We start from the raw sequence: 25,428 nt of genomic DNA, 5'->3' as shown, positions 1-25,428 counted from the left end.
TCAGAGCATGGTGTCCTGCACTGGTCAGCTCCACCTCCTCCTTCCTCTTCCTCCTGCGCAGCTCCCTCCACTCCACAACAGTCTTTCACCATCTTCTGGGAAGAGATTAGCAGTTAATCTGTTTTATTCTCCAGTGAACGTCCATTAGCCAGAACAGTAGAAGGCATGTGTGGCTTAGCTGTGAGTCTCGCCCGGATACCTCCTAGTTTGTCCCTGCCTTGTTTCCTGTAGCACCTCTTATGATGCCTCAACTGTGCTGCAGGTGTGGGGGCTGTAAAACAATGTGGAACATAGAAACCACAAATGCAGTTTGCTGAAAAAGGCAAACAATGCAGCCATACCGAGGGAGAGAGAGGGAGGTTGCTTCTTGTTTACACGTCACCATGACGATGAGTACCCCATAACTCAACGATTGTGCCAATATTACAAAGCGACCAACTAAACTAAGATTATTCAGTATTTAACAGTATGTTGTGTTCAAAATGAAGCTAAATTAGTCCAAATCAAACTGTTTACTGGAAAATATAATTAAAACTAACTTTCCTTTCAAATTAATAGGCTATTGAAATTCTACTCAGTTTCACTTTCTTTTTTAATCTGAAATCATTCCAAGTACCGCCCGTACCCCTGGTTGGAAAACACTGACGTAGAGGGTTTAATTTTTTTTTTTTCAGCTTTTCATCATTAAAATTGCCACTCCACTGGTGTAAAACTAGGATTAATACTTTATAAAGGCCTTATCCCATCAGACTAAGCAATTATTTGGAAAAACATGAAATCTGTCACATGTACTTTAAGGCTTTTAATTACAACAGAAAAATCTATTCTTCTCTCTGCTCAATAGTGAAATTGTTTTTCAACGTTGTAGTTTGGAGTCATGAGTTTGTTGTGTGTGGGTGGACAGAGCAGACTCGCAGTTTTGTTTTTATTTTACAGCGATGTTGCTTTTCCACAGTAATGTCTAATGGTCCAGCTGCTCTGATGGTATGACTCTGCGATGTAGCTTTATTCTCATTTCTGCACCATCATAAAACAAAGGCACAGTTGACCATATTCCTCTCTTGTCCTGCTATGTTTTTCCCCAATAATAACTCTCCTATTAGTGGTCCTGTGGTGCAGGCTGGAGCATATGTTTATGCCGCACAAGAACACAGGCATTTTCAGCAGAAAGCCAGAAAACAGCTGGTTGCTAAAGCACAATCTGCAAACATTCGGAGGTAATGTTTCTTGCTCACCTCAAATACATGGTCATATTTTTAAGAGCCGCAGTTTCCTTGTGACCTTTAACGGAAAATGAGATCCACAAAATGCTGCCTTTATTTAGAGGGGTTGTAAAAGGTGCAAAATCATTTTTTTAGAGGTTAAGGTTAACTATTCCATCAACATTTTATTCTGCCATCACAAGATCAAAGATTGCAGCCCTTTTTCATGTAAAGTAACTCATTGGGACATTTGCAAAATACTCCTGTTTTTAATAGCTTAAAGTGCAAAGCAAAAGTGCCCAACATGTAAGATTTTGCTTGTTTTCCCTTTACTGTATGTATAAATATGCTTTGTAGAAGTAAATAGGTATTGTATATGGGCAGGTATACATTTCTAGGAACTGAACTTTGGAGGTTTTCAAAGGTTGAACGGCATAATTACTTGGGCTTGTGTCCTCATAGGCAGCATCAGGCAACCCAGGTTCTTTTGTGATTGTAATGCGTTTTTTTAAGAGCACAACCAAGAAACATTAACTGCAGGGCACTTTAAACCTAATGAAGCTTAAAGGGGCAAGATCCAAGTTGGCCATTTTATGCTCACTACTGCCACCTCACCTTGTATATTAAACTTGTGCATGACGGCACTTCGGACCTGAAGTAACAACATTTGGAGTGACAGTGCAGGATTTTAGTGACAGTTGTGGTGAACAGCTCTGGGCTTATTCTACACATTAGGACATTGCTGGATGAAAGGGGAGGAAAATACATAATTCTAATCATTGTAACTAATGATTTGTTTTCTTGATTTTCATTGTGTTTTAATGCTTTTTTTGTGTTTTTAATGCTTTTTATTCTATTTTTTACTATGTTTGGTGCTACTGTGAGGCACATTGAGTTGTCATGTACATGAAATGTGCCATACAAATAAACTTGCCTTGCATTGCCTAACAGTTTTAAACTCTGTATAGTCCCTTTAAGTGTAAATTCAACCTGGAAGATCTCCATTCATCACCTCCTCTCCGACTAAACCTCACCAATCATCCAATCATCACTTCATCTCAAGCCGAACCTCGGTCACAGCATATCACTGCAGCCGCACGTTCCTGCTTCAACCACTCATCGCCCAGGATTCCCATCTTAAACCAACTTGTTCACTGCCTCGGCCGTTTCCTAGCTGTGCTGTGACCCTCCTGCGCCCCTCCTCCACCTGGCCTCACCTGTACTCTGTTCGTTGAGGCTTGTCCACTGGCTGCCTCAGACCTCATCCTCTACTACCACCAGTGTCCAGACTCTCCTACTATCAGTCATCAGGCCCATATATTTCATACCGTGGATTCACTGTCTTCCACCGGGGTCTGAGCACCAAACGTGATTCTAATGCTGCTTTGCTTCTGTACGTCTTTTCAGGTTGAAATGGGTGGTACAGGAGCGGGATTCACTCCTACCTTTGGGTCACTGGGCACTCATTAACTGAGCAATACTACCCTCCCAAACGAAATCACTAAAAAAGTCTTTAAGCTGTAATTTTCACTTATTCTGGGTCGAATAGTTTGTGATTGTAATAAAGACTGCAAGCTATCAACTTCCTATTTTACAACATTTCCTTGAGGCTACACTTGAACTTTCCTGTAAAGCAAACAACTGTTCCAATCTGGGGCACGAGTTAACAGCTCACTGTACGCAGACAGACAAAAGGCTACATGAAAATTTAACCGTATCGCTCATTCTTTCAACGCGTAACTGTAGCGAGTGCACAATCTTTCTCAGTCGTGCGATAAACTTTAGTAGGTTATAGCGCCTCATTACTGGAGCATGCTGAGGTTACAGAATGGGTGAAAAGTCACCCACAAAGTCTTTTCAATAAGTAAACTCAAGCTATACTCCGGATTTGTGGCACATTGAGGTAAAACGAGGTAAATTCCCATGTACAGCAAAGCTCGACCAGGAAGGACTGAGGTAATATTATCAGGAGCGGCCACAATAGGACAACTTTACCAACACGTGAGCCAAAATCAGTAAACCGAACCATAACCAGCACCACACAGAGCCAAATCCTTCACGAAGCACACAATAGACAGCTTACACCAAAAGCACAGGTGTTTGGGAAAAGAGATTCTACAAATATATGTCATTCAGATGGACACAGTTGGAAAAATAGACATTGATTTTTTTTTTTTCCCCGTCTGTGCTGAAACATATTTTACACTATAATAGAAAACAGGATCATACTGACGTTGAAGCTTTTATATAACTGTGAGGTACAGTTGCATTCATCTCTTTTATGTTAACATACAGTGCTTCTTGTGCTCGAGAATGTAAGTTTTTATTTATTGTGGCCCTCATTTTGTGTATAAAAAGATTAGATGATGCTTAGTTAACTGTTGCCAACAATTATATTGCAATAGCAAAAGATCAGGTATGAACAAAAAAAATGTTTTCTCCCGTTCAACTTTATCCAAATCTAAACGTTACAGCCTATAAGCCGGTGTAGCGCCTCATTTGATCACCAAAACTGATCTTTGGTGCTATTTTGTCACGTTTTTGCCGCTTTTTTGTCACCTGTTTTGCTGCTGTTTCATCACTTTTTTGTCGCTCTTTTTGTGGCTTTTTTTTAAATTGTTTTGTTCCTTTTTCCTCACTTTTTTGTCATTACATTTTTGTTGCTTTTTCATCCTCATTTACGGCTCGTTTTTGTCGCTGTTTTGACAGTTTTTTCTCGAATCTTTTAGATGTAGATTTTGTGAGGCCACACCACCTTTACTCTGCCCGATCCCGTCAGCTCTCGAAAGCTAAGCAGGGAGGGGCCTGGCTGGTACTTGGATGGGAGACCGTTTGGTAACACCTGGAAGCCTGGGTGAATGTAGTGAGTGAGTGGTTAGTGGTCCAAGGGGCCAATGGCACAGACTGCCTCTCTTCCGTCAGTCTACCCCAGGACAGCTGTGGCTACAACACTATAGCCTACCACCACAGAGTATGGCGTGAATGAATAATGACTACAGTGTTGCGCTTTGAGAAACTTGATAATACAGGCTTGTGAAGCACAATACAGTACAAGTGCAAGCCATTATTATTTGGGTAAAGCCCAACTGGAGAAAATGTTCTCGTTTAAAGGGGGTCGTTTTAGCCCAAAATGATAACAAAAGACTTCAAGGGTTTATTGAAATAGGCCTATGTAAAGCAGGTAGTAACATTTCTGTCTTAAAATGACAAGTTTTAATAATATGTATTCAATCTAACTAAACAAACCAAAACCAGTTTACCATGAGTTATTTGTAATGAACATTTCATCCATAAGAACTATTGTAGCTCATTATTCTTTGTTTGGTTGTGAACGCAGCTTGTTATCCCATGTCATCCTTGTGCCTTTGAAAATTTGCTTGCAGCATTGTTACAGGCATTACGCTTAAAATGTCTAGTGTCAATAAACTATAATACACACCTCATTTAGAGTTGACGACCATTTATTTTGAGAGCCGCTGGATGATAAACTATAAACACAGCAATATGCAAACAATCTATTAGTTCCTGTTGAGTCACTGATACATTTCCATTCTGCTGAGACCCATACATTTGTGAGCGATTTCAGGTTTTTTCCCCCAGTACTACGCTCCAGTAATGAGCCCAGCCCCGTTCGCCTCAGAGTAACACAGTGCACAGAGCTGCGCCGGCTGGTCGCGCAGTCATGCAGGACCGGCCCATAATCACCCAACCTGCGCATCCTTCCACGCCACGCCATACACACAGGAGCAAACGCATTCAAAAATTCAGCCTTCCTCGCGAACTGGGGTGGAGAGCGCCACTGCCGACAAGACTATCCGAGGACATCTGCAGGAAATCAAAAGGAGGCAGTGCTTTTTGAGTCCTGAGCGCAGAACAAGACAAAACGTGGTGAGGGGAAGGAAGCATATACGGGATGCGGAGAGGAAGAGAGTGGCTATGGAAAGACTGAATAAATTTAGATGCATATAGTTGACAGACAGTGTGGGAAATTACAAGCTGAGAAGTAATAAGGCATGAGTTTAGGGTACAGGATGAGGAAACTGCCTGAATGATGATGTGGGTACAGTGGGGATGGGTTAGAAAAGCAGAAAACACACTCTCCCAATTTATATTTCCGTAATTTCTGGTAATAAAGTAAAAAATAAATAAAGAGATGTGTGTGTGTGTCAGCCACCATGCTGCACCGATCCCGTATCCGAGGAGCGCCGTCCATTATGCTTAAGTTAAACAATGAACTATGGAGAGCTGCTTTGCCTGGGCTCCAGCCGCTGCACGACTACAACACTGCGGCTTGTGTTAAGGACTTGTTTACACGGCTGGGTTTGACTGACTGTTTCATGACACACGGGTCCCAGGGCAGCTCATTAGGATGTGCTGGGGGCACACTGAGGATCCATGCTCACTCTCTGCCGTAATCAGTCATGCATTAACCTTTAACACCAGAGCAGGTTACGCTTTAAAAATAGGAAAATATGCAAGCGGCACGTCCAGAGCGCAACCAAATCATCAGTGGCATAAACGGTCCTGCAATATTATACATAAATTGGGCTTTGCAGAATACTTAGGGGTGCACAGTTTTCACACAAACAAATACAATTGGAACATTTTAGTATTGTTAAACAGTGCACATTTGAGACATTCGTTTTTAGGCAGAAATGTGAGCTGCTGAATGCATTGCAGAACATGCTTGAAGAGGCCAGTGGTGCTCAAACTGGTATGAGACTGACATTTCCATGACATTATAAGCTGCCACCTGAATGAGAATGAAATGCTAAGCTATGTATAAAGTAAAACACCATGCTTTCCCTTTTGATTAAAGCAGTGAACAAGCCTGAAATCATGATTTCTGAAAAGAAATCGTCCTCTGCATTTTTCCATAAACCATCAATGGACCGGAACCTATGAAGTCATTACAGTGCCATGGGTTTGTCAGCATGCCACACAAGAAACAAGACCCTAAGAGAACAGCCTTTACTTTGTCTCAGTCTTCTTTTCTTTCATATTTTTTAGCTTATAAAATGTAAAATATTAGTGTGACCAAATACTGGTTTAGAAGCTACAATTATGTCGAGGTCCACAAAGGTATGCTTGCTGAATAATACACAAGTCCTGTACTCAGAGCATTATATAGATGACAGGCCCCGCTCATGTACTTTCCAAACACAATCTATTGAGGGAATATAGAAGTAAGGCCAGTTATTTGCTCCATCAGTGCAAGGTCTATTTAGCTTTAATTACTCTAAATTAACCATGTGAACTATAGCGCTAATAATAATGGACCCATTAAGACTTAATTACTTCAGTGCACTTCTACTTTCTTTGTATTCCTCCGTTCAGAGTTTGGCAGAATCATGAATAATATTTTTCAGCCCACTGGTCACATGTTAAAGAGGGGTCATTATGCTCTTTGCAGGTATTTGGTCATTATTTCAAACACATCTTTATCACTGTCTCACACGTAGAAAAAGCGGTATTGATCTAAAACGGCTGAAACTAAATATCCAGCAGCACTTTCTGATTTTCAAATGATGTGCCCTCAAGCCCCTCCCACTGCCCCTCCTTTTGTCACCCTCCAATAAAGGGAAAATCAAAAAAATAGACCACTTGTGTAACTGTGTGACTATAGTGGAGCTATGGCGAGTGGTTTTAGTCCACAATGAAAGGATTATTAGCAAGAGTAGGAAGAATAGCCTCTGGGGGAAATTTAAACATTACTCAAGTGGGTCAGAATGTTTTTGATCAGAGAACAACATTGTAACATGGTAAAAAGCTCTAAAAAAAAAAATCCCTGCTCCTTTAAAGTTAATGGTGAACCATGCACTGTACTTACAGTTTTTTCCAGGCCACTGCTCATTTCTATTTCTCACAAAATGCCTCAGTGATGACTGATCAGCCCAATCTGTGTCTGCGCAATCTGTGGATCCCCTGACCCTCTTGCCTGGATGAGTCCCTTCTTCCCCACCACCACAACAACAACAACAACCTGCTCCCGCTTTCCTGATGACTGCACGTTAGCTCTGCAGTCTTTGACATTGCATTTCTTTGTAGGTCATTATTCTTCTGTTAGATCAAATCAGAAATATTCAAAAATACCTTTCTCATATGGCAGTGTGCATCTTTTCTACAAAACAGCACCAACATGTAGTATCTATACAACTGGTATTATACACTACAACCAGAAAAGACATGTTAGGTACAGGATCTTTAAATGCCAAATTAGAGTTCACAATCACTTCAGAACAGAGGATAAAGACACCCGCTTGGTACCACGAGATAAATGAGACACATCAGTCAGAGAGAAGAACAAATCACCAAAGTGTGGGGGATTGAACTCACAATTTGCTGAACCCTGTCTCAGAGAAAGGAGTCAAAGGGTGCAACAAATGAACATATTTTAAGTGAGAAATGAAATCTTCGAGCTGGCAGAATGGTTGCAGGAAAGTCAAGGCATCATCATCATCAGGGATAGCAAACATTTGCAAAAGCCTGAATCACAATCGAAACAGCCTGTTAGATGGACAGCAACTGGTAGTTCAGCAGGAATATAAACCGTTCCCCATTCTGGAATAAAAGAAAATGCAAAGATATAGCCACATCTATTTTTTTTGCCCTCATAGGACTGTGGTTGAAGTGGTCTCTATACGTAAGTGCCCTTTTGAAACGGCTCCCACTTCGCCACTCTGCAGCTCATAACAAGCTCTGACTAGATCTGAGCGTGTGCAGGAACAATGGGCTTTCTCACCTGCTCTGAATCTGAGCAGCCGTCACAATCGTCATGGTATATTTCAAAAGCCAGGTCAGGACAAGACTTAGGATTTGTCCTGAAATGCTTGATTGGAGGATGTAAATGGGGTGGGTGGGGCCTTTCTGTGTGAGGATGTCATGTTAGTAACCCATGACATGCACTAAAATCTGGAGATGGGTCGCCTGCTGCTGCTGATAGGCCGCACAGTTGGTAAAGGATGAGTCTACAAATACAAATAAAAACTCCAAAAAAGCTACTGTAGACTTACAAAACGGATCACATAAAAGATGATCAAATTAAAGCTGGCTCCTTTCTGTTGAGCCATTCATCTTCAACTTTGGACCCGGCTCCAAGGTGAACAAAAAGGAAGCTGTTTAAAGCTGCCTATTCTTAATTCGCAATAGACTTTTGTGTTTTGGCCTTCGTCTTCTTCATGAATTAAGTCTGCATTGAGTTAGCGTAAAAATGCAATACCTCTCGCTCGCTTCAGTCAGATGAAGACATGTGTTTTAAATGCTTTGACGTGAAGGTTATCTTCTATACTAAGAGCTCCACTTATACTGAACACTGCTGTAGTGCCTGTTGCAATTTCAATGGTTAAATCTATAGCAATTTGGGAAACAGCTCCTATAGCACTGTTAGGTTTTGAATGCTTAAGAGGGAAGCCGTCACTGAGGTAAGATTGAAGAGGGTTACGTTTTCATACACGTGATTTTTTTTTCTAGTGATAAAGTAGTTGCAGTCAGTGAGATAGCTGCATTCATTCTATCATAAATTCCAACAACTGCCTGAGTTTGTAGCCTATATGATAATACTTTAAAGTTTAAAGTATAGTCCTCAAACTGCAGTAGACTTTATTCATTTTAATTCCATATAGGCTTTGGAAATGCATTGATTGGCCTTGTGGTACTTGGAAGGTCAAATATGTTATGACTGTCGGTACTTTGAGTTTGAGCACGGCCGATTTGTGTTTGTGCTGCAGGTAAATAAACCAATACATTTACAGTCGCATCCAAATGTGATTTTCTCTTGGCATTTTGCGACAGTATCTCAGTTGGAGACACACAGGGACAAACGAGGAGAAGGTAGTTAGGTACTGTTGTGGGGCGGAGGGAGCTGCGCAGGAGGAAGAGGAAAGAGGAGCTGACCAGTGAGGGACACCACGCTCTGAAACAAGGACAAACCCAGGAGGCGCTGACTTGTTTCAGAGGAGAACTGAAGGCAAAAACATGCTGGTCAGGCTGGCCCACATTGGCGGCGCGTTCAGTCGCAGTGGCTCAGGACAAACCCAACACCTGGACGCATTTTAGTTGGACAATTGTTTGACACCACAAGGAGACAGCAAACAAAAGGTGCTGGGATCAAAAAGAAAACAGCTCAAACTAGCCTGGTCTTACCACTCCCTCCTACTCATTTCGTACAGAGGGTCTGGAGCTTAACAATTGTGTTCCATTTTCAGGTGGGAGGGGTGAACTCCTTTTTAAAGTTTGAAACGATTGGATCTGATTTTACCGCCGGAGTGAGTGAAGCAAGCTATCATCTTGGGAATTGAAGAGCTTCCTTTACTTTTGCATTCGCCGACATTGCCAAACTACAACCAGCAAATCCGGTGCAAACACTTGACATCACCTACATCACCCGCCAACCCTGCTCGCTGAATGGTAAGTTGAACTTCAACCGATGTAACCGATGTAACTGAGATCAAACCCAGACGTACATGTGGAGAAATGATAATTGACCGGAGTTTACGGATGGCTAAGACTAGACTAGTTCTTTACATGTTGTTTGTGTATGTTTTTACTGCAAATGAATTTACTCACAGAGACAATACATGTTCTCCTACTGAATGTGGTTAAAAAGCTGCCAAATGGTTCAGCCCGACTTGGCAGTCGATAAAACATGGTCCACACTGACGTGACCCCTTGGCCATAGTTTGGAAATCCCTGCACGAGAGTAAAGAAAGTGACATTGGCCACACTCCGCCGGAGATAAGATGAGATGATCAGGACTTGGGCTTAGTTTAGCTGCGCCTCTCCTTCCCCTGGATCTCCTGGTCACACTCGCCTGCCTCAGTCTGCATCTCATTTTGCCGCTGCACTGATGAATAGTTTCATGAATATCTCAGCCGTGAGATATGAAGGCACAGCCACAGCGGCAGCGAGCGGCCCACCCAGCGACCTTGTAAATAAAACTCCCTCAGCTATAGCTCTGAATGGGAGCCATAAAGAACAGGCGGCTGTAGATTGCATCCCGCTGCTCCTGAAGGAACAGAGAAGATCCAAGGCATCTGTGGTAAAGGCCTTTCAAGTCGGCTAACCTTGAGGGGAGTGTTAAGTCTCAAAGGAAAACGATGTGCACCTTCAGATTATTCACATTCTGCAGAAACACCAGCTGTAGTGTCACACTTAAGATGACTTATTTGATATTAAGAAGTAGCCTACTGAATAGAAACGGGAACATTTCACATTTCCCCATTACAATCTGGACATTGCAAAAATATTTAACTTTGCCAGAACCTTAGTTGCTTACCTTAAATGTAAAACAAAGGCCGCTGAACTCTCCATGAGGAAATTCATGGCCAGACATGAATAGACGATTTGAATGGACGGACTTGCACAATGTTTTGAGGTTTTTCACCAGTACTGGCGGTAACTAATCTCCTTGGCCATTCCGAATCCTGCCTTCACCTAGATTGTTGATTATCTGATTATATTTGTCACAATGAGATTCAGACACTTTATTAGGCAAGCTCCATTCAGCAAAGACCCCACTGGAATTGAGTCGAACCCGTGAAGACCTTGTTGCAGTGAGGTGAGAGTGCTAACCACAGCATTACAAGCAGACTAACACTTATTGTTGGTTGCGTCTGTGCGCCCAAGTAATTTCATTTAAGTGCACCAGGGCATAGCTTAGGCGCACCACTTTAGAAATGTTCCACTGCCAGTGTCTTCCATATCCATACATGTTACATAATAATAAATAACATGTTTTCGTGCTTGAGTGTCATATGTCTGGTGAAGCATTTGTTCATCACACAGCTCTAAAGGAAGTGCACAATGTTATATGAGCTGATCATATAACATTCCCAAAATGGGGCTTTCGGGTGAGGGTTAAATCCAGATAATAAAGCTGCATCGATTCAGAATCCTTTCAGTGTAATTGATGATGTGTCTAAAACGCGTTGTGTCCTTGGGCAAGACGCTTCACCCTACTTGCCTCCAGTGTCTGCGTACATGGGTGTATGAATTAGATTGTGAATGAGTGACTGTTTTTTTTTTTTACTGTAAAGTGATTTGGGCCTGATAAAGGTAGAAAAGTGCAAAATAAGTTGAGTCCATTTACCATTTAAAACAAAAAAAAAATCGGTGCGACTCAGGTAAAATGTTTAGTCGTACGAGTGAAAATGGTCGCCCTTTTGAGCCCTGAAAGCCCATTGCCAAAACCAGAGTGGACCCTTGACACTTGGGAATTCGTATTTTTTCAATGACGGTGCGACGGTGGAGAGTAGAGCGGGTACGTGGTCTTGTGATTGGCGGTTCGAATCCCGCAGGTGCACACTGTCGTTGTGTCCTTGGGCAAGACACTTCACCCACCTTACCACTAGTGTCTGTGTACACTGGTGTGAATGGGTGACTGGTTCCTTGATGTAAAGCGCTTTAGGTGGTTAAAGCTGATTTTTTTTAAAAGGCGCTAGCTTTATAAAAAGTTACAATTTACCATTTCAATGCATGCAAGCCTTTGAATTGAATGCCAAACAGAAAGCTGTTACCCATGGGTTATAATCATTTATTCTATGTCTGACACGAGTTGAACAAATTTATTCTTTGTAACATATTGCCAAGCTCTTATAAGTTGACAAAGACAGGGCTGAACCGGGAGTAGCTACACGGAGCACCGCAGGAACTGTCAGGGGGAACACGCCCACGAGTTCCAGGTTGAAAGGCGACGTTTACTGGAGCTGAAAATTGTCACTTTAATTTGGCAACTCTGCTTGTAAACGCGTTGCGCACAAACTCAACAAATTTCAAGAACGGTAAGTGACATGTAAAAGAAATACATTAGCTTTCATGCCAGCGGGTTCACGGTCCAGACCTACCCTGTGATGTGACGCGCTCCTCCCGCCTCCCCTCCTGCCTGCAGTCTGCTGGGAACAAGTCATTTGAATATTTCCCCTCCTGTCGCTCAAAACTTTTCTCTCTCCGCGGCGCTGCCTTCAGTCTGAGCGGGGACCGAGGCGGAGCTGGGTGTGATGCCGGAGCTTGTGTGGTCACCCTGCCGCATGTCGGAGCTCTCTCTTTGCGGCGAGGACAGCGAGGACCAGCGGACACAGCAGCAGCGGACACAGGCGGAGCGGTAGGAGGACTGCGCCCCGGGCACGAGAGGCAGCATGCGGCTCCTGTTGAGCCTCCTGTACCCCGTCCTTTCCCTCACGGTCTTCGGGTTGTACCCTTCTCTGGTGAGTTTGCTGATTTCCATTCATTTTGCTTGAGAATTCACGTTTGTTAATGTGGGCTTTTGTGCGTAAAAAACATGCTCCTAATTAATCTGCAAGCCCGTCTCACACTTTGCCCTGTATGAACTTATTTTTTTTTTTCAATACATTTTTTTGTGCGTAAAACATAAGCCCTTTCACACTCTTCATTTAGTTTTTCGCTGCTTAATCATGCCTTCCAGCATTGCTTTTGTGCTTAAAACACGCTCCTAATGAGTCTGCAAGCCCACTTCACATAGCCTGTTTGAACTTCCAAAGACATAAAGAGCATAGTTACAATATTTAGAAGCTGTAACAAGTGTGAGTTGGGCTCATTATGACATGTCTCTTCTTTATGGCAACCTGTGTAAATGTCCTCCACACTGTGCTGCGTATTGACGCGTAGGGAAGTGCATTCTCTAAGTTAATATCCTTGTCAATATATCATCATTGAGAGAACTTGTTTCCACAGGGCATCCCATGAATCTGCTTTTGCTTCTGATTGTGTTATGGCAAAACCTCATAAGATTTGCTCTTTTTTTTTTTTGGTACACTTTTTATATTGAAGCCATGAGACTATGGGGACGCAATTCATCATTCATAAAGGCAAGACATGGAGGAGGAATCGTACTCAGCGAGCGGCATCTCATCTAATTATATTTGGGATGATCTGGTTGAGGACTAAAGGCAAGCGCTGCAATTTCTTTCGTGACATATGGATTTTGTCTTGTTCGGAGCTTAATGGGGTGTAATGTAATTGCTAGAAGAAGCTACATTAGGCAACACAATCAGGGCATAGTCAAGATATTGATTGTAGTTTTGTTGAAATGGCTGGGAAGGTTTGGTAGAAGGTAATGAGAAATGTAGTCTGCATTTTTAATCTGACTTTTTGTGTTGCTTTAGGGCAATAAAAAAAAAGCGCTGGTGTCTCGAAGCGTAGATGTCTATTAAGGGAAAAGGACAGAATTAAGGAAACAAAAGCTGACAGCGCCTCCGTACTGCTGCATGATTTATGGCCCAATCAATGTGGAGCTGTTCGTCGTTGTGGTGCTGAAACTTCTCAATGTTCACAGCAATGCAAAAGAAGCACCGATGGGAGAAGACAGGTTTCCCAGGATAATAAACACTGTAGAGAAATCCATGGAGAATCGGGAAGACTGGAGTAAAACCCCAAGACCTTATCCTCAAAGCAATAATGTTTATTATTATTACTTTTCGTACACAGATTTGTCTGACTTTCAGCAAGGTACAGGAGAGAGGAGGATTTTCTGTCAATGTTTTTCAGCTGTAAAGTGACGCTGTTTATTTCTAAAGGTTAATTTGAATTTCCTCAGCCTCCTAGCATAATTAAAGTCATAATTTAAGATTTTCACAAGGAATAGAAAAAAACACCTCAGATTGCTTGTTGAAATGCCTGAGACAGAAGGCGCTTCTTTGGTTGCAACAGGTTTTCTGATCGGCTGAGGACATAGCCAATGATACACATAGTACATGCTGCAGATGTTTCCAAGCAACTCAGGAGTGGAAATATAATATACTTTAATGTAATGTTGTGTATTTTTAGGCATTGAATTTGATTTAACAATTATTTATGTTTTCATTTTCACCTAAAAATTTGACTTTTTACCTCCCAAAAAAAGGCCTATTGATTGCAGTTATAATTAGACTGACATTTTAGCAGATTAGCAGCCAAAAATGAATCCCGTTTCAAAGAGAGAGAAGGTCACCTGGCACATCCACAAAATGGCTTTGTTTAAACTAAATGATCACGCTGTCAGAATATGAGCGTCTCCAGTATATTTCCTATCATAAACTTCCACTCGGCTCGTGATAGGTTCTTGGCATCCTTACTGTCCTTTAATTTATCCCCAGTTTATTTGTCACCACATCATTGCACACTTGTGGACTATGTGCCAATGTTGGAGAGATATTGCAGCGACTGGCCCTGCATGCAAATGTCCGGCGTGTCTCACAGGCCTCTCTGCTCCACAGTTTGAAGCCACGAGCAAAGCTTTTATGTCCCAACACTGAGCTGATGACTGCTCTGTCACTCAGCCCCGCCACAAACAGACTCTGGCAGTTAGCTAAGACTGGGATTTTAATACATCATCTGGCTTTAAAGGTTTACTGACTCTTTGTACTCTTCCAAAAGGTTTTAGCACTTCTTAAGCAGCAGGTGTAGCATATAGAAAAGGTGCTATTTCAGAGGTCTTAAGAGCTTAATTTAACAGTGAAATATTGTGTTTTTAAGCAATTACTGAATGTAGTCAAGGCAACACTCGACGCCACAAGTCAGTTATATTTGTCACCCCCAAGTCAAGATTAAATTGGAGGATTATTAAAATACCTATGAACTTGCTGCATTATATGTATTATTGACTGTGGTTATATTGTCAAAATACTTTTTTCAAACTGAATTTAAAGATTAAATTGCGAGATTAGATTACTTAGATTAGGCACTACAAAGAACCACTCACTAGGGCTGGGTGATATGGACCAAAAGTCATATCCCGATAGATTTAGGTAGAATATCGATATATGAGCGGACTTAAAGGGACTATACGGAGTTTTTGTTACAATTATGTATTTTCCTCCCCCTACATGTTCAGCCATGTCCCAGAATGAGCCCAGACCTATTCAAAACAACCTATTCACAACAATTTGCATCTAGATGCAAGTTCGTCATTGTATGCTCACTACTGCCACCTCAGGTCTTATGCGTAACTGCAGCTTCTATATTAAGCTCGTGCATGACGGCGCTTCGGATCCGAATTAACATCTTTTTGAGTGACAGTGCAGGATTTTAGAGGCAGTTGTGGTCAACAGGTCTGAGCTCATTCTACATATTAGGACATGGCTGGAACATGTAGGGGGAAGAAAATACTTTTTAAACTCTGTATAGTCCCTTTAAGTCGAAGTCAGAGCCAAATACAAGTAGTTTTATAGAAAACTCACTATAAAATGTAAACATAAACACTATATAACAAAGCTATGTAAGGTACATATTTAAATAAAAAAGATCTTAAAGGAATAGGCCACCGTTTTTACATACTGAGATATGTTCTTACCTAACCTTAGACGAGTTAATATATACCCGTCAGGTCTTTGTCCGTGCGCTCTGTCACGCTCTGTCACGCCTCTCCCACATATAGCTCCAAAAAAGCTCACTGATCGACATGCTACATTTCTGTGTAAATACACTTTGCATGAAAACAGGTTAGGTAAGAACATATCTCAGTATGTAAAAACGTTGGCCTATTCCTTTAAGTAAAAATAAACAATAAATAAAATAAGTAAATCTTTTTCTGAGGGCATTTATATAAAAATAAATAACAAAATAAAGTGCTCAGTTTAAGATAAACCTTTGACCTGTTTCTTTGTGTCAACTTAATAGCTTATCTGAACAGTCTCAGCCAGTTGCACAAGAAAAAGACTATCAACTCAATAAACATGTTCTTTTTTTACTTTGCTAAACAGTAGCGCTGTCTTGAAGTACACACTAGAAGACAGACAAGCGTGTCCTCCTTCATTTAAAGATTTTGTACAAGAAACACCAGCCTGTCAGAGATGCTCTGTGGGAGGTCACGATATTGCCACTGCCCTGAAGCAAGTATTACTGTGCAAATTTGAACTATTTCCATATTTACAATACGGTCTAATTCCATATATCATTTAAAAATATATTGATCGCCCAGCCCTACCACTCACCCATTCACACACCAATGTTCGCAGACACTGGAGGCAAAGTGGGTGAAGTGTCTTGCCCAAGGACACAACGACAGTGTGCACCTGCAGGAGCCGGGATTCGAACTTCCGACCTTCTGATCCTGAGACGACCCGCTCTCTGCACCACTGTTGCCCCAAATAACTTTATAAACAAGCAAGCACATGAGTAAATAATTGTCGGAGAACGAGAATTATTTATTTCTTTTGTTTGACCTTTATTTAACCAGGAAAGTCCCACTGAGAATGTCTTTTTCTGAGGAATCCTGACCCCGATATATAACATAAAACAAACATCATCTAACATTTCACGTCGCCTTGCTCTGAAGTGAGTAAAGCCGTGGCTTCTTTTTGTAGTTGCTGCACTCATACAGGGCCTACAAGTCAGGGCAGACGTTACCTTATACAGGGAGTGTACACAGAGAATCCCTGTGGAGCCTTTCTGAGTAGATTAAACATTTGCATAGTCCTTTCCCCTTATGGTCCACAGCCGGCCAGTAATTACTCGGGCGCTGATAGAGGTACATCGTGATCTCAGCAGTGTCAGATATTTGTGTTTGATGATTACACATTATACTTCACACCTGGAGGATATATCGATCCACGACAAAGATGGACTCTGAGTACAGTGACGTCAGTGAAGTACAAGAGCTCACTTAAGATTTCATAGAGAAGTGTTGAATTGCTGCAATTTACCCTGAAAACACGTCTCAGGTGTTGGGCTTTTGTCTGAACATAAAAGCAGCAATGTGTGTTTCACATTTATTATGACTGCACACAAAGGGCTGAACGTTTTAAAACCCCCAAAAGAACAATTTACAGTATATACAGTTATAATTATATTGATCAATCTCAATTTTCGGTTGACTTTTTTTTAACTACTAAGGAGTATTACTTTGTAGAACTATAACATGTTGCAGTAGTGATGCATATCTGGGCATCTGAAATATGCAATGAGACATGCAGCAGATGTTACAGGAGATTACGCTATGTGTGATATCCAATATTCCGTTCACTCCGGCAATCAAGCTACAAAATAAGCTTTAAAAAGAATTTGTATTGGTCTCATATTGAGTTTGACGTCTTTCTTTCATCAAATAATTACACTGTATGAATTTGGTTGCATTACAGTATGGGTATCTGAGTACTACAACTACTACCATTATGACTTTGACTTTTATGACTGCTTTGCCTCTACTCAAACACACCTCAGTATGATCTGTTCACACCATCACTCCCCTTCTTTCCCATCAATGATTTTTTCCCCCCGCACTCCTACAGTGCATTATACACTTTTGTAATGTCACACTTCAAACCAGTCCAAACATGTACTGTCGCTTGTGGCCAACTTTGTTCTCGTTCAATCGTCCGCGCTGGATCAAAGTGCTCGCCTGCTGCTCTTCAGGGACCGCACAGCAGTGGGAGAAACATGTGTAGGCACTATCCTCTCCATTTGAAATACTTTGCAGGTTGTGGATAACTCACTCCTACATGCACTAGTGATCCGAACACGCTCGGCTTTTTGCAGCGGTTAGCTTGTGTTAAAATGTTCAGCTGCAAAATGTGACATCTTTTACTTCAGGTGCAGGGCAGGAGCTTTTAGACGGTGTGCAATTTCATCATTTTCATTTGAAACCCCCTAACCTTAGATTAGATTAGATGAAATTTAATTGTCCCTTGCAAGAAATTTGTCTTGGGCTCATAGATGCTTAGTTTAGTTTAGTTTATTTGTTCATTTGAGCAGTTAAAATTCTGCTCAAAAGGAGTAGGCCGAAGCAAAAGCTTATAAACTCCTACCCTGAAATCATTACAATAAAAGTGTATATCACAACAGTAGTACAAAAGAACATGCTTGCTGAATTACACAACATTACATACAATACAACATGGATAAATACAGTATACTACAGCACAGATAGTCTATACATCTAACACACCTCAAAGTCGTGTGGCTGGCATTGCACTGAAGAAAGTACAGCCAAAAACACAACACAACACAACACTAATGCCTGACTTGTTCAAAAGACTCACCTATTTAGGGACAAAAGAAAGCTTAAAGCGGTTGTTCTTGTATTTAAGCGCCCTGGACCACCTGCCAGAGGGGAGAACCTCATATTCCCCGTTCAGTAAGTGGCCAGGATTTGTGATGATTTTTCTTGCCATGTCAAGAGCTAGTCTGCCGTGAATGTTTTTTAAAGATGGATATTCACTTTCATTGCATTTTTGTCTTTCAGTTTTAGCTCTGCTCTGAACAGTGAGAGACCCAAACCCGACTGCCATCTCGTACCTGATGACACTCTCCAACACAGAATTGTAAAAACATGACATGATTTTAGTGCTCACTCCGAACAGTCTGAGCCGTCTTTGGGAGTGTAGTCTCTGACAGAGCTTGGAGCACAGGGAGTCCACATGAATGTTCCATTTCATAAGATTGTCAACACAGATCCCCAAATAGTTAAAAGTCTCCACCTGTTCGATCGAACTGGCATTTATCTGCACAGGGTCATGAGTTACAAAAACAACATTTCTTTGGTTTTGACCACATTTAAAGAAGGATAATGGTCCTCGCTGGCCTGGCCTTAGCCATCCGTAAACTCTGGTCAATTATAATTTCCCTACATGTACGCCTGGGTCTAATCTCAGTGGCCGCGTTACATCGGTTGAATTTCAACCTACGATTCAGCGAGCAGGGGAGGCGGGGCTTGTAGGTGATGTCAAGCATTTGCGCTGCATTTGCTGGTTGTAGTTCGGCAATGGCGGCAGATACGAAAGTAATGGAAGCTCTTCAATCCGTCCTGGCTCGGCTCCCGAATATCCAGAAATTATAATTGAAACCTTGGAATGTGCAAGGAATGTCCCCAAGAGTTATGATTGAGCTGCTTCACTCACTCGGGCTCATTACATACGTCACGACCAAACGCTAGCGAAAATTAGATCCAATTGTTTCAAAGGAGTTCACCCCTCCCACCTGATAACGGAGCTCAATTGTGAAGGTCCAGACCCTTGTACGAAACGCAATGAGTACGAGGGTATGTTAAAACCAGGCTAGGTCCTCGCACCAAGACTTGGTTTCAACCTCTAGAGATTGCCGCAAGAACAGTGTTGGTCCACACAAGACTGTCATCTTGCAAGTGCGCAACTGATGTGCCATATGACTGAAGCTAGAGGACACTGGTTAGAAAAATGAAGTCCACTGATGTGTGGTGTGTTGTTCTCACTGCAAAGAGAGCTGCTTTCCCTGTGCAGCCTTAACATCTTTTCCTCCTTTACATCGTGCTGCCTTGTGTACTCCATTCAGCATTTAGGCCACATCCTTAAGCTCTTCCAGGACAAACTACAAACTTTATTTATCCCACTGCAAGTTAACCATTGGCCGTTTACAAAGAGAAAGAATATACAGCTTGCCCCGCTCTTACAATGGTATAAAGGAGCGCGGGGCTCTCCACACAGCAGAGATCCAAACAAAAACATGTGTTAACACTCACCTCTTTTCCCCCTCGCCACTTTCCGGCCGCGTAAAGAGTCTGGTACAGTCTGTAGCAGGAAAAAGGTTTTTCTACATAACATCACCAGTGGCCATGATTGTCTGTCCAGGCCACTTACTACGTCAGGTCTGGAGCAAAAAGATCTGAATGGCCCTCGTCAGCAACAAAGTCTAGTCTACATTGACACAATAATTCAAAGCTGACACTCACTTCGTTTCTGTCGCCAGGCTTTGACATCATCATCTGCATACCAGAAATATAACTGTATTTTGGGTTGTTGGGTAAAATCTATATTTGTTTAACCTTAAGATTTGAACATTGTCCCCTCCTCGAGATTAAATTTCGACTTCTTTAATATGTTGATGTCACTGTGACTACTTGATGCTTGTCCTTCAGATAAGATCAGTATTTGTGGGGCTTGAGGATGGACTATTACTGCACAGCCAGACCCACCGGCGCCATGACAAGACAAAAATCTGGAACGTTATTGCAATACTTTACTTTCAACAGAGCACGTTCAATTCAATTAAACACAACCATCACCATTGTGTCAAAATTTAAATACGTACAGAATATGTATAAATCTCACATTGCTTCACCTATGACTGTGATAACAATGACTTGGGGATCATTTGTGCAGTCCTATTAGTGTATTCTCTTTTCAGTATGTTCTTATTACTAAATGTAGGGGTGAGTTATCAACAACCCAGTTAGCCAGAGTGTGTGTTCTGTTAAGCAACCCATTCAAGCCGCATCATGTTGATCATATAAATGAGGCATTTTTAATAGTGTTGCTTTGTGCTCTGTTTGACACCGAAGCATCCATTAGCTTTTTCACAGATAATAGAAGAATAATGTATCTTGAAAGGAAATTGACATATAAATATGTTGTTGACACACTCGTTGGAAGGAAGTAAAGATGAATATCTCACATCACAGTCTCCATCAGGGGCCAAATTAAAGGAGGCGTCCTCAAACTACGTGTCCACACAAACAAACAGCAGCTCTGCCAGCCCGGTCATTAGATGCGGCACGCGGCATGCTTCAAAGTGGAAGCCTGCGCCACTGGAGTGGAAATTTACCGTACACAAGATGGATCGGAGTCGTTTAGAGTGAGCAAAACTGTAAATAAATAAAACGGCTCCTTTCTCAGAGTGATGTTGTACCTGCCAGGAAGCCACGAGTTTCTTGGACACGATCTTTGAAAACCTAGATTTAGGAATTGCCAACCACACACTGAGGAGATGGCACTTTGCATGAATTATTCAGCTGAGCGCTTTCCCCCAAACAACTATAATGCGCTGTAAGGGTGTGATAAGAAATCAGGGCAACTTGAAGCAGCCCATGATATGAAACTCAAGGCTTATGGGCCAAGTGTAGAACTTTTGAATGGATGCGAGTTAACTAAGTGAAGGATTATGTGCTCGGAATGTCTCGCTATTGCCTTCTATAAGGTCAAGGTTAATCGATAAACTCATAAAGCAATTTCAAAACAAGTCGGGCGTCTTGACAGTTGAGAAAAAGGTGATACATTTTTAAGCTGTTTGGTCAAATTAAAATAATAATAGAGTTTTCTTTGGTGTTGTCCATAATTGTAATCTCTGGTTGGATAACTGGACCAGGGCTTTTCTGTGTGGAGTTCGCTTGTTCTCTCCGTGTCTGAATAGGTTCTTCTGGGTTTCGGGTGTCCACTACTCCTAAAAACATGCACAATAGGGTCCGTTCTGAGGCAGGACTCTCCGGAAAAAGCGATTCGGAAATCTCTTAAGTAGAGGTCAACAGATATATCAGTCAGCTATTTAGGGATTTTACAATATCGGCTATCGGATTGCGCCGGAGAAAGCCGATATCTCTGGGACCGAAAGTGAAAGAGACTTCCAGTTTTTTGCATTGGAAAGAGCGAAGTCAGGGACTTAAAACGAGTCCCACAACTCCCTAGGCTCAGGGGAACAAACATCGTAATGAAAATTGGTTTCTTACAAGTTTTTTTAAACACAAGTTTCACTAAACCTCCATCAATAAAGACATGCTGCGTGTCATTTTGAATCACAGAATCTGGAGAACTCAATAGCTGAGTTTTAACCTCCGCAATTGTGTTTTTGATCGTTGTGCAAAATGCCACGGCTAGCAACAGTATGCTAATGCTAAAGGAAGGACGGCTGGATTGCTAATGCTAACGAAACTAATCAAAGCTGGGAAAAAAACTATGATTGAATCACCTAAAGTAATAACATAAAATTGGCCACTGCTGGAGCGGCCAAGTATTTATGTTTTACAGGATTATAGACCAGACATTGGGGAAAATCGACCAAAAATATTGGCCAAAAATATCGGCATCGGCCAATAAAACCCATATCGGTCGACCTCTACTCTTAAGGGCCTCTCTACTTTAATCTACTTTAATCCCACCTCCTGGAAGTGTACACTGTCGTTGTGTCCTTGGGCAAGACACTTCACCCACATTGCCCCCAGTGTCTGCGTACATTGGTGTATGAATGGGAGTATGAATGGGTGAGTGGATCCTTGCTGTAAAGCGCTTTGAGTGCCTAATGTAGGTGGGAAAGCGCTATAGAAGTTGAGACCATTTACCATTAAATTTTTTTTATTTTTTATATGTGATAAAGTTAGACAGTGCGACATCCCTTTCTGTCACACTGTTGCTAAATGAATGTTGCTTTTTTTTTTTTAATTAAATGCCAAGTAATTAAAACAAATTGCAACTCAAAACACAAGCACTTCGAGAGCGCATATCTCCGTTCTCGCAACACATAGCAAGTGTCATGGATATTGCACCAGTGTTAATTTCGTCGACTAAAATATTTAGTCTTAATTTTAGTCAAAGTGTTATTTTTAACGACTAAAATTGGACTAAAACTAAATTAAAAGTTGTTGATGAGACTAAAACTATGACTAAAATGTCCAGATATTTTAGTCGACTAAAATAAGACTAAATAAAAATGAAAGGGAGAGACTAAAATCATCCAAACTTCTATTGACCGTCTGAAAGAGCCACAGATCATGTCAATTCACTGCCAAAGGATCAGCTCTGAGCTTTGTTCATGTGGAGCAGCTCCATGAAGCAGAGGAACAAGATTAAATATGATTATAATGAATATTATCAATGCAAAGTCGACTAAATTCGTCTTAAATTTAGTCGACTAAATCTACTTGCTATTTTAGTCGACTAAAACTAGACTAAAATTTAAGATTTTTTTTGACTAAAACGAGACTAAAATCGAATTACATTTTCGTCAAAAGACTAAGACTAAAACTAAATTAAAATATGTTGTCAAAATTAACACTGTATTGCACTATAATTCTGTGATTTAGGAAAAATCACACTATTTCCCAAAGTACCAATTTCTCTGATTCGGTTTAACGAAACAAAAGGCATTAACAACGCGCTATTTACCTTTTTCCATCCATCCAGTCAAATTAATTTCGCCAAAAAAAACCAGCAGCTTTTCCACAAGTTTCAGTGAAATCATTTACATTTATTGCAAACCTTTATCCTCCTGCTCCTCCTTAGTTAATATGAGCCTGTGGATAATTGCAGGTGCGGAGAATGTGCTGTCAGACACATCGGGCCACGTCTCTCCCTCTTGTTCCCCACAGCTATAATCACTGTTCTCTCATTGCAGGACAGGGTCTCCGAGGCTGCTGCAGAGGCCAGACAGACACTCTCTATAAATTTATACTGTACTCACTCAGCCGGGGAGATGATTATGGGCTCTGCTTGTTAATTTCTTAGTAGCAGGGATAAAATGTGCTATCAGTTGTTAAGTAGCTGCAAAAGGAGGCAGATGTTGAGATGGATCAGCGGTGAGAGGAGGTTATAAAAGTGACGACGTTCAAGTTCAAGAAAAGTGAGGAAAGAGAGTGGGGAAACTTTTTCATTGGAAGTTATGGTGCGTGTCCCGATATTTTATAGCTTTGTGCGTCCTCTTTGTGAGGTCCTAGGCCTGCAAGGTCTTTTGCGATCAAATAGAAATACAGAGGATCGCAATTACTAAAAACAACAAACACCCCGTGGATAGATTAAAGCCACACCGCGTAGAATTTTACCCAAAAAATAAAATTGAAATACAAGCTTTTCTTTTATGACAGACATTTTCATCATTGAAAAATACCCCATCAATGTACAAACAAACATGTGATTTTGCTGTGAGCGGCTCAGCAGTGGGTATTCACCTTATTCCGCCCCGCCCACTTTTGCCACTTTTTGCTTTGTCTCGGCACTTCCGTTGTACAGACACTTCCGGTCGAGCGCAAAGCCCGTTCATTTAAACGGAGAGCGAGGGAAAATATTCTCCGCTCAAATCTGATGTTTCGTCAATTGATTTGTGTAAAATGGCCAATGTTCATTTGCACCAACATGTCAACACTGCACTGTGTCTCTGCGCGGCCGAAAAACGGCTTTGTTTTCGTGTAGTGACTGATTTTATGTGGACTTCTCTAGTCCCATGTTAACACATAGGAGAAAAAGGGGCGGGCACAATTAATGGTGACGCCCACGCGAGCCTCTGGAATAGGGTGAATACGTCTCCAGCTCGTTTCCATGGAGATGTCCACTAAAGTCAGCAGAATTTGACATTTAAACAGGCTAGGTCCCCATCCAAATCCATTCTTTCATCACCCACTGCAGAAATAGCGTTTTCTGTGTCGAGCTGGTCAGTAGCATGTTTTGTACTGATGGCAACAGTATAGTCCAAAATGTTAGGCATAAAACTAGAGGTGATCGGTACAATGCGCCGATCCGACTGGCCAATCCAACATAGATTTCACATACTTTCTTTCGAAGTAGCGCCGCGATAAACAGAACACAACAGCTCCGGATACACCGCTCTAAGTGCCGGCTGTATCCCTCTGCGCCTCGTTTCCAGACTGCTGCAACGAAACAAAACAACCACAGCGCTCGAGCTATTCCGCTATGGTTTAAGACAAAAGCATATTGAAGATTCATGACCATAAAGTATCCGCGTATGGCACTTCTAACAGGAGTCGAAGGAGACAAAGTGCCATGTGCCTTAATTTACCTTTGCATCTACCGCACACATGCGCTCCCGTAGGCACAGACGCGAGAAGATATTAACACTAAACTGCTGTACGAAAGTGTTGGAAACTACGATCAGAGGCAGGAATCCGTGTCCTACCTTATTTCGCTGAGAAAATGTGGTATCACTTTATTTTACAGTACCTTGATACATTGTACCTAACTAAATTTAGTACAATGTAATGTGCTCTGTAGCAATCTGTTATAACTTGTTCCTATGGGTTACATACACAATGGAATAACTTGTAAAAGTAATAAAACAATACGCTATAAACCAATACAACTTTAGGTAACATTCTATTTTACACTATCTTGATACTTTGTACTAAATTTTATTAGGTACAATGTAATCTGCTTTGTATATGTATAACTTGTATCTATTAGTACACAATGGAATAAAGTGTATTAGTACTTTGCAGGTACATAATGTAATAAGACGTATGACCTTTAGGGTTAGGATTTAAGGTAAGAGTTAGAGTTGGGGTCTTCTGTATTTATTATTATTATTCTGTATTTATCCCCTCCTGGAGCCGCCACCTTAACGTGGTAGAGGGGTTTGAGCACCCGAATGATCCTGGGAGCTCTATTGTCGGGGGCTTTGTGCCCCTGGTAGGGTCTCCCAGGGCAAACAGGTCCTAGGTGACGGGTCAGGCAAGGAGCGGTTCAGAAGCCCCTTATGAGAGACCAACAGGCCCGGTTTGAACCATGAGGCCGTCCTTCCGTGGACCCACCACCTGCAGGAGGAGCCA

The 25,428-nt window shown here is 41.6% G+C and overlaps 1 protein-coding gene across 1 annotated transcript in view; it reads left to right on the top strand.

Annotated features, from left to right (window-relative positions):
• Positions 1–11,959: 11,959 nt before the first annotated feature.
• The window catches only part of olfm3a (olfactomedin 3a), a 39,924-nt gene continuing 26,455 nt past the window's right edge, over positions 11,960–25,428 (top strand). Inside the window, exon 1 of the mRNA XM_079576598.1 lies at positions 11,960–12,403. Within this exon, the coding sequence (XP_079432724.1) occupies positions 12,335–12,403 (69 nt within the window). The 5' untranslated portion in view covers positions 11,960–12,334. The remainder of the gene's footprint in view (positions 12,404–25,428) is intronic.

Source organism: Gobius niger (assembly GCF_951799975.1).
Source record: "Gobius niger genome assembly, chromosome: 18".
NCBI classification, from domain to species: Eukaryota; Metazoa; Chordata; class Actinopteri; order Gobiiformes; family Gobiidae; genus Gobius; species Gobius niger.
Note: the sequence above shows the minus strand (reverse complement) of the source record. Positions and strands in the feature narration are given on the sequence as shown.